Raw genomic sequence first — 16,988 nt, 5'->3', positions numbered from 1 at the left:
TACATAATTTTCATTTTAAGGAAAAATGGGTTTGGGATCTTATGGGTTAAAAGCCTCTGCTTAGAAATGAGTATTTGTCTCCCTCTAGTTGTCATATGGAGAATATTGTCAAACTTTATACAATGCAATAAAAATGCTTGAAAAAATAAATTTAAATATATTAAACATGACTCACACAATAAAAAATAAATAAATAAACGTTGTAAATCACGTACTGAAATAATTTCTAAAATAGGTCAATATTATTTTTCCTCTGATAATTAAACATTTGTTGAAAATGTGATGTTTTGTTTTGCCTTGGGAAGCATTGTTAAAAACAGAAATAAGAAACACCAGAGTAAAACACTTTTTTTTAGCATTTTATTTTCTAAATTATTTTATAAAATCTCATTTACATCTGTTTTCATTCAATCTCTTTGTGTGTCCGTACTGTGCAAAAGTCATAGGCACTCCTATTTCTTATGCTGTGTTTTGCTTCCGCTGTGTCCTGCGTCACCTAAATCTTTTAAGTTGTTTCCTGGCTCTGCAAAAGGCTTTCCAAGTTTTCCCCGACTCTAGTTTTCAATCCACTTGTTCCTCTTGACCATTTCCGGAAAACCTTTTCTGTTTTCTCGGCCACCTGATACAGTAACATGGGGGAATCCGATTTATGTAAATGAAAACTAGAAAAATAATAAATAGAACCAATTTCACACTCTTTAAAAATGATCAAGAGCAAGAAGTGGACTGAAAGAAGACAGAAAAAAGGCCAAAATAATGTCCAATAAAAATTAAAACAGTCCTTCATAAATCAAGAACAACCTCAACAGTGCATTTTAAAAGATTACAGAAGTAAAAATCTGGCTCCTCGGAAGCAATTTGTAAGAAGTGAAGGGTGACTGACTTTTGCCAAGTACTTTTATAATATCAGTTAAATATACATATCTCTTTATCAATTAACAAGTTTATGAATTTTCTCTGCCCACCCCCCCATATACTGAAAAATGAGGTTGATACCCCTTCACATACACATTGTGCGATGGTCCTCAGGGCCAAAGTTAGGTAGAAGTTCAGGGTATAGGTATGGGCCTTGTACAGATCATGCCAAAAGAAAAGCTTACAGAAATGGGATATGTTAACGAGGCTGTCTAGCTACACCACCACTTTTAATATCAAGAAGATAACCACACTAAGAACTAGAGGGAGGACTGGCTTCTACAATAATATGAGTGCTTCAGGTGGAAGTTAAACATGGCTCACTGTAAAGACTTTTATGCCTTGGAGATCAGTCGTTATAACCATTTCATTTAGTGTTTCGTCCACACGTAAACGTATCCAAAACATGTCTACATGTCAACCAGTGAAAGCAGCGCCCACAAATGAAAGAGCAGCCCTCAAGACTATTTTAGCCCTTTGTTGGAACTTACACATTTCCAGGTCACTGCTTTAAAATCTGATTCCCAACCGATCGTTTGAGAGAACTGTATGTGAGATGATTTGCTTTCAAGGCTTTCTGAAAAGGCCAACATCAACAAACACAAGGCTAAACTGTTCGCATAATCACAGATTTATAATACATGAATTGTACATCCAGGCAAGCTGCGGATTTTTGTTTTGTACTCCAGAGATATTTGTTCTTCATTTGGCAATATAGTAACTCGTGGAACATGGCTCAATACATCATACTACATGGAAGTCAACGTTGTTGCTGGTATGATTTGCCAAGAAAGCAACCAAAATACATCTATGATATATAATCAAAATATTTAGAAAGATTTTGTGAAAGTCAACAATTGCACGTCTCCCAATAGCTCCCTAAAAATGTTGAATCCTCAATTAGCTTGTTTTGTCACAATGTTTTTTGTCAAAAAATAAAAAATAACACCAAAACAGCTGAATGTCACCAGCTGTTTTTTTAGTTTTTGTTTTTTTTTTTATAAAACATACTGAAAATGAGAGACTGGCCTAAAGATGTGCCACTGTTCAAAAAGAAGGGCAGAGAAAAAGGTACTTATGGAATAAGTTCATCTTAAAGTTTCAATCAGCTGTTGCAAATCTTTCTAAGGAATTTTCTTTGCAGCCATCAAAGGGGAATCAGAATAAGAGCCAATCACTCAAAGAAGCCAAACAAACGTATACAGAGGGCCGAAACAGAGACGAGACAGAATGCAACATTTCAGAGTGAAATGCACGGTGCTGCCCTGTAGCTTTTCAGCTCGTGAATATTGAAAATGCTGCAGAATCAAATTTCAAATTGGAAGAAGAGCAACAGACATGAAATTTGTGTCAGTCCAGGTAACATCTTAAAGCAAAACTGAATGTAAAACAATTCTGACTTGTAAAGAAAAACAATTATTTAGTGCACTTTTGATCATGTAAACTGCTGCATCCTTCTATCATTTCATTTCATAGCTGTGCTCTATCCTATACTCAGCTGTAATTATACGTTTAAAATCCCTTTGATTTCTTTTTCTGTTATTTCTCTGGTGAACACGCACTAATGTTGAAGCTACAGGCTGATAAAACAGTTACAGGGACGACATGACAGAACTAAACAAATAAAAATAAAATGCTATGTGAGAGCTTAACAAGCTTAAGGCATTTTGAGGTTATTCCTGCCCGACAGAACATGGCAAAGGTAGACCAAGTTGTCTGTCAAAAAAAACCTTGTTTTAAAAAAAAAAAAAAAAAATCTTTTTTGGTAATGACCCTGTGGTGGACTGCCAACCTGTCCAGGGTGTACCCCAATTTGAACTGCAGTGGCTGGGATAGGCTCCAGCAACCTACATCACCCTGCACAGGACAAGGCAGTAACAGAAGATGGACAGATGGATTTTGGTAGTGAGATGTCATTTAAAAGTTAGCCCTTGCTGACCATCAAATGCAATAAAAAATAGCTCTCCTGGTTCCAAACCAATGGGGTATACCTACAGATGCAATGGGCAGCCTTTCCAACACAGGTTTTATTTCTTCATATATATTTATATATACCTTTCCACAAATAGAATTCAGTGATACAAGGATTCCAGTGTCATAAAATATATCATCAACAGTAACAGCTTTGTGCCTTTGTCAGTGTCAAGACTTAGATGCAGTGACTCGTGGTGTCTGATTTTTTTTTGTCAAAGGGACAAAAAGAAAATAACTTACATTAATGCAATCCAGTTCATTAAGAAAAAAGCTTTTTAACAAAAAAAGAACAAAAAAATGTCATTTAACTTCACTCATTTCAAAGGCCTTCTGGTTTTTGGATGTGCCATCCCAACAAAACAGAAACTGTAAGCACGTTCAATGCAAAACACCGTTTGGAGGATTTGAATGAAATAAATACTTCACAAAGTAAATATCTTAAAGTCATTGTTTCACTTAAAAGTATGTGTCATAGGCTTTAAATGGCAGAAAAAAGTATTTTCTTCTCTGCGTTGAACTTTTTAGGGCAGGTTTATTTCAAACTACAGGTATAAGCTGATGATGTCACATGAGGTAGACATAAACTGTGTTGGGGACTATTTTTCATTCATCCTAAAACCGATCAAAACAGCTCACGCATTCTTTAGATGCTTAGTTTTTTGCTCAACATTAAACTCTTTGTGACCCTACAAAGACAGCCAGGAATACAGGAAATGACTGATCCGCTAATGGGCCATATCCACACCAAGAACCATGTAGACTTAATGAGTGTAGGCAAAAACAAAAAAAGGGAGACAAGAATTATACAACTATAAGAAAGAGATCAACGCTACGTCTCTTTGACATGAAGTCAAAAGCAGCATTTAAACCTCAGCCATGTCATCTGAAGCAGCTTACAAGAAAGGATTTCCCTTCAACAGGACACGTGATATTTGTCCATTGTCCCAGTAAGTCCCTTCACATAAATAAGATGTGCACTCATGTCGCCCTAATGTCCAATCTCAGGACCATTTAACAGTCTTGCTTTAAGCTTGAGAATGGAGACTAAAAATATATATACTATTGAAATATAGACTGTCAGTGCCTCTTTTCTTAAAATGAATTTCTGACTATGTTATGTTCAGATAAATGTCATTTAAAACTGACATGGAATTCTTTAACTTTTTTCTTTTCTTTTTAAGCAGGATCAAATCAAACTAACACTAGAAAGCACTAAAACATCACATTAGCACTCAGAAGCAGGTAGCAGGGGAAGAACAAAACATAAATCTTAAAAAGGCCAAAGGTTGTACAAGGCAGAGCAATGGGCAGACAAGGTGGCTCTCTGTAGTATATGCATTCCACGGCCCTACAGAAGCACACATATGGGTTAGAGAAAGACCGTCAGGTTCTAGGGGAGGTGGCAAATGAACTGTTAAAGCATGAAAAATAAGCTAAAGCGTTAGTGCAAGACTACAATACGGGTTGAGGGAAAGGGGTCGGGGGCATTAGTCAGACTGCCTGATTTACCGGTACACCAGGTGAGATATGGTGCCAGATTTGAAGTTGAGCTGATGGTTGGGCACAAAGCTGTGCTGAGGATTCTTTCGCGTGCAGACATCGTTTGCATACAAGCCCATGCATGAGTCACATGATACTTTGGAGCAATTCACACAGGTGTGTGATGCACCTGGCTTGTTGCAAAAGCCACAGCGTGGTCCCCCCATGCTAATTCGCTCACTGATGCCACCTTTGGGTGTTGTCAAGGCAATGGATTTGCTCGGAAACAGCTTGGTGGACATCAGTGGTTTTTCTACCATCTGCGGGTGAGGGTGGGGCTGGGTATGAGAGTGGGTTAATGTCAGAGGGTGTGAATGAAGATGGGAGTGAGACTGAGTGTTAGAGTACACAGAGAGCTTTTCTTTAACAGGGATGTATCCATCCAGGGGGCGGGAAGATTTGGGGTGGTAGTCCTGGAGGCCGCAGCAAGGGGAAGGGTCTAGGTCATGGCAGGACGGGCAAAGAATCCTGTCACATGTTTGGCAGGAGGCCATTGAGGAACAGCCTAGCCCACAACCCTGACACTTCACTCCGCCATGAACTTTAAGGAGCCACCCGTCCCGTCCTTCTCGAGGTTCCCTTGAAGAAGGTCGGGACGGGGTTTGCCGTCCTCCCGTCCCGGCAACCCCCCTCTCTGTATATAAATCAATTTCATCCAATGAGGACAGATGGTATGGCGTGTAGGAATCAGCTGGGGGAGGCGACTGAACTGGGAAAAAGTCTGCAATGGGGCTATAAGAAGGTGGAGCTGCAACGGAGAAAAAAGATGCCGAGGTACTGGGCCTGATGATCTCGTCCTTCATATCTTCCTCTGCATCCACAAACAGAGGTTCCTTCCTTAAGCTCAGCGAGGCCTTCAAAACAGGCTTGCTCACAGCTGGGTGCCAGTGCCCAGCCCCATCTGTAACATCCACAGATTTGGAGGGTCGGCTACCTCGCCTTAAGTGGTGGGCGTGAGGTCTTTCTATATCCAGCGGTCGCACAGACAGACGAGCCATGTCTGCCCCGAGGCTGTCACGTCTACGGAGCGCCTCAGCACAGCCAGCTGCATCATCTCTGCTCCCTCTGCGGAGTTCCAGGGCCTCCAGCTCTGAAGCTGAACCACGAGCCAAAGCCACTACCTCTCCCAGAAGACGACACTCTGCCTGAGCCAAGAAGAGCTCGAATGCTAATTGGCGCAGATGATTTGAGCCCACAGGATGCTCCTGCAAATGGAACTGCGAATTATGATCACAAGCATACCCAATGGTGCGCATCAAAGTTCGGAGTTCCGCATCAGAAATGACAGACTGCAGATGGTAGACGTATGGCCCAGTGAAGGTCTGGAAGAGAAAACATGTCATCTGTATTACTGTCTCCTTAAAAAAAAAGGTAAGATTAACCAACAACACAAAAAAAGTAAATCCAACAGTCTTTAATTTTTTTGAAAACTGAATTCATGTAAAATATATCAAAGTTTTATCTCTTCTAAGTTCTACAAGATAAAAGTTTTGAGCTACCTATAAATTCTGAATTTGTATTTTTTTAACATCTATTTTAGATGTAAACAATCTTTGAACCCTTATCCTCTTCGCATCCTGCACTTCTCTTTGCTCACTGGGTAGAAATAAAAACTCAGTAACACTGTAACATCTGTATAAATACTACAGGGAACTATTGTGTTTGTTGTGGTGATCAGTCTTATTTTAGGCATTACCATCACAAACTGAACTCACCTTTATACATCTAAACTCCTTTTTCCAAGGGAAGAGCAAGAGATTGGTGCAGATGGTTTCCAGGGTGTGAAATGCTCTCTCCAGGCTCTTGAGACTGCCTCCTCTCTGGCAGTGAAGGGAATTATCCACAATCTCGTAGAAACGCACCATGCGAAACCTCTGTCCAGGATCTGGCTGGTAGGCGCCAAGCAGAGCCGTTGCTGTTGAAAGTAGGGCCTCCTTGTCCTTTTGTCTACTTTGCTCTCCACCCGATGTAGTTCCGGTCCCCGTATAATCACCCCCCTCCTCCAGACGTTTCTCCAGTGCTGTCACATACCTCCGAAACAGATCTTCTTTCAACTTGGCATCCATTGTCAGAAGCAGACTTTCAGTCAGCTTTTACAATTTTCTGAGAGAGCCCCCCCTCCCCATTTAAGCACAACCTGCACCGGGATGCCACATTTAAGCACCATTTTTAGTCACCATAATTTCCTGTACAGATTGGAACTCAGTCACTTCTTATGTATTTTGGGAGATGAGGGAAGAACTAGATTTGAGTCCACTCTGGCGTACCCCTTCTAAAGTAGAAAGACAGGTGACTGATGCTTTCACTTGGTGTATCCAGGCTGCAATCGGCATGGATACCGTCTTACAACCATCTCTGGTAAAAGCTCAAGACTCAATTTTACCCCAGAAGTGAAGTCAGAAGATGTTTTTTTTTTTTTTGCCTTTAGAAACAGTTAGGCTTGGATGCTGTGAATGCGGAGCTCCACGTCCCTCTTCTAGAAGACGTTCTGTTCGTTAAACGATTCTTCTGAGCCACCTCAGAGTCCTAATGAGAAATCAAAATGACAGAAATAGAAATGTCATTTAAAAACACAAGCTCAGAAAGTATTGTTACGAGAAAAGCTTCACTTTAAGTTACAAGATGTCGCAACAACCACTATATGCTCTGCATAACTAATTATTCCATTTTTTAAGGGAAGTAAAGCATCACTAATCTCAGGCAGATTAAGTATTTTGTGTGGGAAGCATTGTGTGGGTTCCTTAATTAATATTGTCAGTCACAATCGTAAACCTGCTGCATTACTGCGAAACGATGACCAATAAGGAAGGGGAAATATAATGGGTGACTGGCACTTGAGGCTGACGCTCGACACAGATAAGGCTGTCCCTTTCAGTTAACGTTTCAATTGGAAAAGGATTTATCGGGGCTGTCCACACGTTACCCTAATTATATGGCGGGACATAAAACAGGCAAACTGAACCGACAGGTGACTTATGAAAACGAGCTGCAATGTTTTCATGCCAGAGGAGAGGTCCAGGAAATTGGACGTCGTTTCCTGGTAAATAAATCGGGTGGCTGTTCCAGTTTTTTTGCCCTGGCATTGGATATCCAGTTAGCTAGCAAGCTACATCAACATGCCTTTTCACTGCGCATCAGTTAGGTCAGCATCGTTAATTAACACGGGTGATGTAAAACAACACATCCACTGTAGAACGTGTTCTAAAAGACTTTCGACATCCTAAATAAAACTGGCACTGACCCCCAAATGAGTACAAGCTAAGCAGTGAACGCCCATTTAAGCGCAGATGGCTAGTTAGCAATTGACTCTGGGCGGGCTAGCAGGGCGTTCCATTGCTACACTCACTCAGCTATTTCACGCTATATAAGAGAAATTACCCAAACAGATAAAATAACAAGCCATTTCTCTTATCAACAAACATGTTATTACGATACTGTAGGTGTTACGAGTCATAACCAACCCAGAAACACAATCAAATCGTTATCTTACCTTTTCATAAGTGCTAACCATCGCTAGTTACGCCTCCTCAGCTGTTGAAAATTCATTTTTAGCGGAGTACGCATGCGCAAAATCTTGACAGTTCATGACCACTAGGGGCCCACGTGTAAAGGGAGGGGATTCAGAGCCCACACTGACAGTCATTAGTATTAGACAAAACCAACAAACAGATGCACATAATAAACCCTATAGGTAGACCGTCAGTCATTAATCATTAGACACTGCAAACGCTAGTTTTTTTAGACGCTAATTAATTTCACCACCTAAAGTCACCCACAATAAGGAAGTGTTGATTTGGATCACAATAGTACAAAGGCCAATAGTTTGGTTTATATTTATGTTTTTAATTATGCAGATAAAATATTTACTGGTTTAATCAGAGGCCAAACGTAACAATACCAGGCTGCATTCTTCGATCACCTCACCTGCACCTAAAAAAGATGATGGATACGGACATTATTCTAAATTCCCCAATTACTGACAATGACGTTAGAAAACGAGGACGATTACATTCTCTTTTGAATTGAAAGTTATATTTTCCAGTCGCCGAATGACTGCCTTAAACTTAGTAGAACTTGGAGGTGGTTGGATTTTACAGTTATGGTGGAGAATTTCCGCCATAGACCTCAAGTTTGAGTCAACTGCTGCACTGCCAGACAGAATAAATAGAACTGCACGTAGAGCAGCCTCTGCTCATACATGCAGCGGTGGCTCCGCCCCACGCCGTAAAAAAACAACCAAAACCCAGTGACGTTGCTATGGGAAGGGTTGCTTGGAACTAATGCAGTGAAGAAAAGAAATAGAAATGGCGGTGCGCGGAGGATTTAGCGCTGCACAACAGAGAGAAACCACTGCTGACGGCAGCAACGACGTGTCAGATTTTATGTGTCCAGTTTGCCTCGAAATCTTTGAGAGACCTGTCAGAACACAATGTGGACATACGTAAGTATTTCGCCTTATTTTGACCACCCTCCCCTTACTGAGGCTCAGCACCATCGATGAAACGATACCAGTTAAAAACAATGAAGGGAAATGCTTGATCTTTTAACGCATTCTGGCATTAACAGAATGCCAACGTTAATATTCTTAGATTCGCTATGAGCTAAAATTCTGTAATGTTGTCTTTTTCTGCGTGTATATATTTGGCAAAACCTATTCTAGCCTGTTAAATCAGTTTCAGTTTTGTTTACATCAAAGAATAGGCTTTATTAGGGAAATGTAGTTCATAAATCTTTTGCAGTTACTCGAAAGACTAATGTGACGGACTACAAGTCCCTGCGCCCCCTTGAGGTGGGGATTTCCATCGAATTTACCGGAAGCTAAAGTAAAAAATAATTGTCTTTGAGAGCTGTGTGGGTATTAAATAATTCCAACTAATCAATTATATTTATGTGAGGATTTTGTTTAAATATTTGTCTTTTTATTGTTGTTATTTCTTTCTACCTCTTGGCAGATTCTGTCACAATTGTTTGCAAGAGTGTTTGCGTCCTCAAAAGCCCGTATGTGCGGTATGTAGGACTACAGTTGGGCCGTGGACCAAAGCAGTGGATCTAGAAGCCCTCATCCAGTCATCAATCTCAGCTTGTAAGGGATGTGGAGTTCAGGTATACTATGAGGCAACCGTTTGTTGTACGTAATTAACCACACAGTTTCAACTTACATTTATTAATGAATTCTTCTTTTGCACAAGATTGTTCTGTCTCAGATGAGGAGCCACACAGCTGCCTGTTTAAAATACCAGGACTATATTGAGGAAGGGGTGAGGACAAGTGTCCAAAGCCAGCCTGCTGCTGTGAGGTAAGGCACAACAAAATCAAAAACATCAGGTTGTAGTCATAAATAAGTAACAAAGGTTTTCATGTTATTTTGTTTTTACAAAGTATGTGCAGTTACAACAATGAAAGAGAAAAAATAGAAATTTTAGTTGACAAAAACCCTACAAGGATAGAATCATATAGAATCAGGTACATTGGATGCTCAAACCACTATTGGTGCACATTTTAATCATTGAATGTGGTTTTTATTTGTATGCTTTTGCACAGGTTTCACAGCCACAGTGGAATTAGTTGTCTATGAAAGGTCATTACTTATATTTACATACCTACCAATTATTTTCATTTGTACGTAGATTAACCCCTCTCCTCAAGTGTCTGTAAGTCCATAACCATCACAAGACGTTGAATGATGATTCATTGTTCACTACCATGTGTCCAGGACACAGATGCCTTCTGGGTAAATGGTTTTGTCTCCATTGTATAGAAAAGGGGGGTCAATATTTGACTGCTTTTGTTCATTTATCTAGGTGTAGAAGTGGGAGTTGAGAATAGAGCCATTGTAGGTACCATTACTATTCGCCCTGCAATAACCGTTCGGGGTCCCTTCGACTGAGGATGACGTCACACTACGGTAGCACCACGTGGACAAACTACATAGCATCCAGATCTGCTCGGGCTCTACATATTTTCATTTCACATTTCCTTTTGTTACATAAAGTTATTTTCCCTCGTAAGTTGTGTCTGACATTATCCTTTGTAATGTTTATGGAGAGATTTTGCCACAACCCACTTTGTAAAAAGATCTGTGGTTTTTAGAATGAACCTGCTGCTCCACACAAGCGAACCATGTCTCTGAGCAGAGCAGCTGGAGTCTTGTAGCTTCGTGTTTGCAGGCAGGGAAGGTGCTTTGTTAAAGTGTGCGGTCCGGAGAAGGGTTCGGAACACAGTCCGTTCGGCTGCAATGCACTTCTATGGTTGTATCGTAATTTGTCCAGACCAATCACTATCTGAAACGTCATCGGACCAATGGACAGCCAATCACATAATGTGACGTCGGCACTAGTTGAAGGACCCAGAAAGGTTATTGCAGGCCGAATGGCTGTGGTACCTACACCGTCAAAAATATTCCTGCTCTGTTGGAATGAAAATCATGTCTCCCATCCTCACAACCTGTATTTTATTCTTTAAAGTCCTAAGACCAGTCTCTAATTAGTAATCTTCTGAAAAAGCTTTTTTGGCAAAATGGTGATGAAAGCCCATCTTTAGACTTCCCTTGTCTTAGGCGTGACAGAGCAGGGTATCAGGATCATGCTATTGTCAGAGGACCTAAATGACTGTGATATAACCTGAAGAAAGTCTTGAGTCATGGGTGAACCAGTAGGGGATTTTGAATATTCTCCCAAAGCAGTTGACTATGCACCAACGTCCGATTTGGCAGAAGATGTGGAATTTTACAAGCAGAGGTCAAAACATAATGTAACAGTATAAATGGAAGCACCTGCAAAGGGCCTGCTTATAAGGTGTCTACTGCACTTTGACAGACCCAACTATTATATATCCAACATTAAAAAAAAGCTTCTTCGGAGTAAACATTCTCAAGGCCAGTAATTGTGTCTAGCAGCTTGTTTAAAGGTCAAGTTGTCCTTGATTGTTGGTTTATTGAACAACAAACAGAGGAGGATTTTGGTTTTGTTTCACACTGTTTGAGGTCTGATCATCTACCTGCGCTGGCAGAAGTGACGACCGAAAAGTGTACTATAGTTGGTACGAAGTGATGACCTTAAAGTTCCTCTCCAATAATCTTTTGATCCATTGTGAAAGCATTTCCAGTGCTCTTTTAATTACAATCATGCTATTTTTAGACTAAATCAAAAATCCTTGGTCATATTTTCTGTAGAGTGACAGGAGTTCATTGGAAGTTGTAGGTAGAACATAGTAAGCCTGCCTCCATATCCCATCTATTTACACCCCCTCCCACTAGCTTACAACTCCTCACACTCAACATAACAATAGCGGTGCAACAAAAATGACAAGCAATATCTGAGCTATCCAGCTGTACACTTTTAAGCCAGATGTCAGCTCAGACGAAAAAAGCAAAAATGTGCATGGATCTATTTATCTGCAAGTGGATGCATCGGAATGAAGCAGAGCAGGAAGCTTGTGGCCTTCCGACTGTGGGACCTACAGAACTGCTGCAGGCTTTTTCCGACAGCATTTTTTGTCTGCTTCTGATTCACCACAATTTGAATAAAGAAATACTTAGAAATGCAGTTTTAAGCGTAATTTTTTTAATATGTATCCTTCATCACAAGAAAAATGCCACAAGAACAAGAAAAACACCAATAACAAAATTTTCATAGAAGTTGGTTTTTAAGTACTTTTGTATCTATTGATCGTGCTGCATCTGTGGTGACATAGTAAAATGCTTGCAATAAAGAAACAATGAAATGAAGGCACCAAATTCATAGCTGAGCACAAGGTAAATGTTTGAATAAGCACTTTACACAGAATGGGAGGTGAGGAGGGGTGTGCTCCATTCTCTGTGGAAGCATCAGTGATCAGTTAAGTGAGGAGCTCGGTGGATTTGACGTCAGAGTGAGGCGGAATTGTGGAACGCCAGTCTCGAAGCCACAGTTGAGGAATTGAAGAATGTGAAGTGGAAATGCACAGGAGGGAAGAATCAAGTTCTGTCAGTGTGAACAGGTGTAGCAAACACTGGTTATGGCCTCTAAACATGCTGAAGGTGACATTAGCAAACACAAACATGTTTACCATGTGGGACGTGCTGACACACTTGTAATGATAGGCCTACTGGTCAAGAACGAAAGAGATCAAGTTCCTTGTTCCAATAAGATGAATGTGGAAAATGTCAAAGCTGAAATGGGATGTAAACTAAGATCCTTAGAGGGTATGACATCAGAAGTTATTTTTCAGTATATTGGATACGTTTAAAGGTAAGAGATGTACCACAGTATGGAGTTACACATAGAAAGGATCATCCACAAATACATTTTAATGTTAACTTTGTGTTGAGCTGATGTTAATTTTTCTGTGCTTGAGGCATCTGGCATGTGGAGCATTTTATAACGTAAAGCTGTTATAGGGTCATATAAAACAGTGTGTCAGAACTTATTTGTAAGTACCTAACACTGCGTTATAATGAAAAGACTAAAAGACAACATGGGGTGTAGGGCTTAGGTTTCTATCACACTTTTCGCAAAAACAAATGTAGATTTTAGATGCAGTCTTATCCAATTAGATGTGTAAAGATAATGCTACTTGTAATTTCCTTGTTGTTTACAAAGAAACGATGTTGTCAGTTTTTTGCGTGTGAGCAATGTGGTCTTGTGTTGAACACTACTAGACTGGCCAGTTCCAGGATGTCTTGAGTTTTGCGAAAAGGAATGTCGCTTTCTAAACAGTACAGGTTAAATCATGAACATTTTTGAGTGCTTGTTGGTTTACCAGTTAATAAATAAAACACACCCAAAATTCCTTTAGGCTATTATGTTAAGTTACATATTCCTAAACTGCATTAGGTTTTTTAAAGAGTATGTCTTCTTTCTAAGGGTTTAGGTTTGCTGTCACTGGTTTTCCTAGTTAGTAAAAAACTAAAAATGACTCTAAGGTGCATTATTTTTAACAGAAACTGCATCTTTAAACTTTCTTTTTTTTTAAGATGAATGTTGTGTCCCCAATTTTTGCCCAGGGAGTTTAGCAGTTTAGGTTTTATTACACAAATTAGTTTCCTGCCTTTAACTTTGACTAAACGGTCAGAGGTGACATATCCAGATCCAATGGTTTCTCTTTCTCCTACAGTCCAGTGCCAAATCGTTACACATTTACCTGTCCTTACTGCAACTGCCAGAACCTTGACCAGGACAGCCTGGTTGAACATTGCACGACCCATCACGCTCGAGATGCACGCCAAGTGGTAAAGAATCCAGTTTATCTGATCATTCTCCCTTTCAGTTGTACTTTATGAATGGTTAGTAGCATTTCAATGGGGTATTTTTTGGCTTTACTTTGTCTAGGTGTGCCCAATTTGTGCCTCAATGCCTTGGGGGGACCCCAACTACAGGAGCGCGGACTTCTTTCAACACCTAAAGCTCAGGCACACTTTCTCTTATGAGACCTTTGTTGTAAGTATGAAGTTGTTGGTATTTAGTTTCTAGTTTCATGAACTGTCTAAAATGTGTTTTTATTTGTTCCTTTTTCTTTTTTATTCAGGACTACTCCACAGACGAGCAAACAATGATTCAGCAGGCTTTACAGCGCTCCCTTATGGACAACTGAAGTGTCACAAACAATCTGAATAGAGGAGTCCAGAGAAATGGTGGGCGGATTGTCTTTAAAAGACATAACAAGACACTGTATCATCGCTTACTATTTCAAATATTATAATTATTTTCATAAGGAACTGGTGTCGTATCTCTGAACCTGTAGGTTTCATATTCAAAATGTAGGCTTTGTTGAGAGTAAGAATATATCATACAGTTTGTTTTTAGGAGTGATGTGTTTTTTGGTCAGCTAATCTCCCCTGTTGAGCCTGTAGACTTGATAGTTTGTTGAATATCTTCTTTACATCTCTTGTTCGGTAATGACCTAGTGTCATATAATCAGAAGCTTCCAAAGTTGTAATATCCAGTTAATCAGTACACTTCACAAAATAATTTGTCAACTAGATGGCTTTTTGACAATAAACGACAAGGTATAGTCACTTAGGGTGTCAAATAACTACAATATATACAGAAATATTCTACCACAGAGTATGTGTGCACGTCAGCTCTCACGAGAGAAAAGGCGGTTTGTCTGGTTGTTTCTGTGTAGGTTAATTCGGCTAAAAGAAATAATTTTTTGAATTTTTTGTGTTTTTGTAAGAATTGTGTGGGAGTTTGTGTTTATTCTCTTTTTTTCTAATTACCGGTAACTGGAAAGAATAAATAAGGAGGATTGAACAGCCAGAAGTGTCGCTTTGTTTCCTTGTAAGGCTCCTCTTCTTTTGTCATTTTGCCTTCTATTAGACTTAATGGGGTAAACATTTATCCAGGGTAACTATAGACACAGGAGAAGATAATTATGTTTTAAGAAGGTTTTTTTTATTTTCTAAAAGCTTTATTTACATGTGTATTGCCACATGAGGGCAGTAGAGTTATACAGTTCTCTTGACTGGTATCTGAAGCAAATCAGCCTTGTAATTCTTGCGAAGCACAAAAGAACACAAACTCTGTTTCTTTGACCTTTTGGGTTAATTCAAATGCAGCATTACAAAACGTGTCAGAGGTGTTTAGAAATGGCGACTTTCATAGACGTACATCTTACTGGAATCATCAGATAGGCGGTGGATAAGGGGCCACCGCTGTTACTTCCCAAGGCATACGTTTCACATGTTTTGTCTAGAATCGTTTTTGGAAAGGACGGTAAGTTTGGGATTTATGCTTGCTTTTAGTTTTCTTGAATGCGAGGTTATTTTTTTTTTTAAACTGGTCATATGACTTTCCAGAGGGAAAAAAATGTGTAGTAAACATTGTCAATTTTTTTTTTTTTTTTTTTGGGTGCTTCAATTTAGTAATTTTGCTCTTATTAAATGTGACTCTTCAGTTTTTGGTTTCAGATCAAACCTTTAATACAAACCTTCACCCAGTGACGTTGAATTCTTCTATGTCAGGAACTTAAAACTTCATTTCAGATTAAGTCGCGTCATGTTTTGTTCTTTTCTTATTTTGTTGGCTCCACTTCAGTATAGACTTTTCACCCCCTTTCAAATCAAAGTATGTACCAATTTTGTATGTTTGAAATGTATAATGATGCTTTTTTCCCCCTTTCTCAATATATCTCTCACTCTCTTTTGTCAGCCCCACTGTCAACTGGTGCTAAATCCTGATAAATTAAAGCTCTTTAATTATTTAAACCCTGGCCCCGGAAATCAGGCACAGTGATTTATACCTGTGTGTATGAAACATGTGGGGGGAGAAACAACACTTGCTGCTGATGGATGACCATACAGTCTATGTGTGTTGGTGAAGGAAAGCAGTTAAAAAAAGGAAACTGCATAGAAAATTCAGATTTTGCTGAGCTGTTGCAGTCAAATAAATATTTTCTACTGAAAGAAAGTAGTCCCATAAAAGGGTTCTTCAACGCTTTGAGTGATTCTTTTAAACAGGGTACCTACTAACTTTCTGATGAAACTTCAGCTCTTCAGTGTGCTTCGTCCACTGGGAAGGATAATCCTCTCATCTTTTCTCATTCAGAGCCTCTTGTATCACCCATCGCTGCTGCAAAATAATAAAAAAACAGCTTCTAGCTCCATAAAAGATCTCACCAACCCAACTTCATGCTGTCGGTTCCCAGCACCTATGCATTGAGATGTACCTTTATATTCTATAGATTTTATATCTTTATCACTCCCTGAATCAGGTTTTTGCTTCTGGCAGATAGAGGATGGATGTTGGCTGTGAGAGAACTAACGAGATACTTGAATGCTTCTGGGCAGGAAGGAAGTGGAGTCGGAAAACATGGCAGAAAAAGACTTTCTTGTCTTATTTGGTGGCACAGCTTAAAATAGAGGGGATTCAAGGTGGGGAGGAGGGGGAGTTGAACACAATGAATGAAATTTTTATAAAGTTCAGAGTGTGGTTCCTTTGATCTGAGTGGTATAATGGTGTGCATAATCTGCAGGCTCTGAGGAGGCAACAATTAATGCAACATGCACCCAAAGGCACACAGTGAGAAACAGAGATGCTGGTTTGTTTTGGAATAATTGTGTCATTCTGTCACTCTGATCTGTACATTTTAGCACTTTTTGTTTTTACTGATTGTATTTAAAGTCTCCCTTTCCACTTACCTGAAATGGTTCAAAGCATTAATAAAAGTGTTTGTTTTTGCCTCTGAATAAAATTTACAATATAAGAGCTTTTGAAATGAACAGCTTCAGTGTTCATTTATCTATCTGCAGAACAAATAAAACTACATCATAAAACTAAGCATTGGAAAAAACAGATGTGTGTATATATATATATATATATATATATAATTTATATATATATATTTTTTTTTTTCAGATTCTATTGATTTACTTTTTAGCCTCTTGATCATTTCGAAACAGAAAAAGGAGACAACCATTTGTGTATATATACCTGCTGCAGATTACGTCATTCCAACAAAAATTGTTCTTATATGAGGTAATTGAACAAAAAACTTGGCATTGTATTATAGCTTAAACCTAAAATAAAGTCTTAAACTATTTATTATGGTACATGATTCAGACGTTTGCCTAATCTTTCCTA

General features: G+C 39.3%; 2 protein-coding genes across 2 annotated transcripts; one reads left to right on the top strand and one right to left on the bottom strand.

The window, feature by feature from the left end:
- Nucleotides 1–346: 346 nt before the first annotated feature.
- On the bottom strand, nucleotides 347–8,024 carry spata2 (spermatogenesis associated 2). The gene is made up of 3 exons (XM_023956659.1): nucleotides 7,919–8,024; nucleotides 6,144–6,954; nucleotides 347–5,750 (listed from the first exon to the last, which is right to left on the bottom strand). Exons 2-3 carry the CDS (start codon nucleotides 6,492–6,494, stop codon nucleotides 4,395–4,397), a joined length of 1,707 nt encoding a protein of 568 aa, XP_023812427.1. The 5' UTR covers nucleotides 6,495–6,954; nucleotides 7,919–8,024; the 3' UTR covers nucleotides 347–4,394.
- A 623-nt stretch (nucleotides 8,025–8,647) lies between these two features.
- rnf114 (ring finger protein 114) lies at nucleotides 8,648–16,622 on the top strand. The gene is made up of 6 exons (XM_004070500.4): nucleotides 8,648–8,869; nucleotides 9,381–9,531; nucleotides 9,618–9,724; nucleotides 13,522–13,636; nucleotides 13,737–13,844; nucleotides 13,933–16,622. Exons 1-6 carry the CDS (start codon nucleotides 8,733–8,735, stop codon nucleotides 13,996–13,998), a joined length of 684 nt encoding a protein of 227 aa, XP_004070548.1. The 5' UTR covers nucleotides 8,648–8,732; the 3' UTR covers nucleotides 13,999–16,622.
- Nucleotides 16,623–16,988: the final 366 nt, after the last annotated feature.

The sequence above is a fragment of the Oryzias latipes genome, chromosome 7 (assembly GCF_002234675.1).
Source record: "Oryzias latipes chromosome 7, ASM223467v1".
NCBI lineage: Eukaryota > Metazoa > Chordata > Actinopteri > Beloniformes > Adrianichthyidae > Oryzias > Oryzias latipes.
Note: the sequence above shows the minus strand (reverse complement) of the source record. Positions and strands in the feature narration are given on the sequence as shown.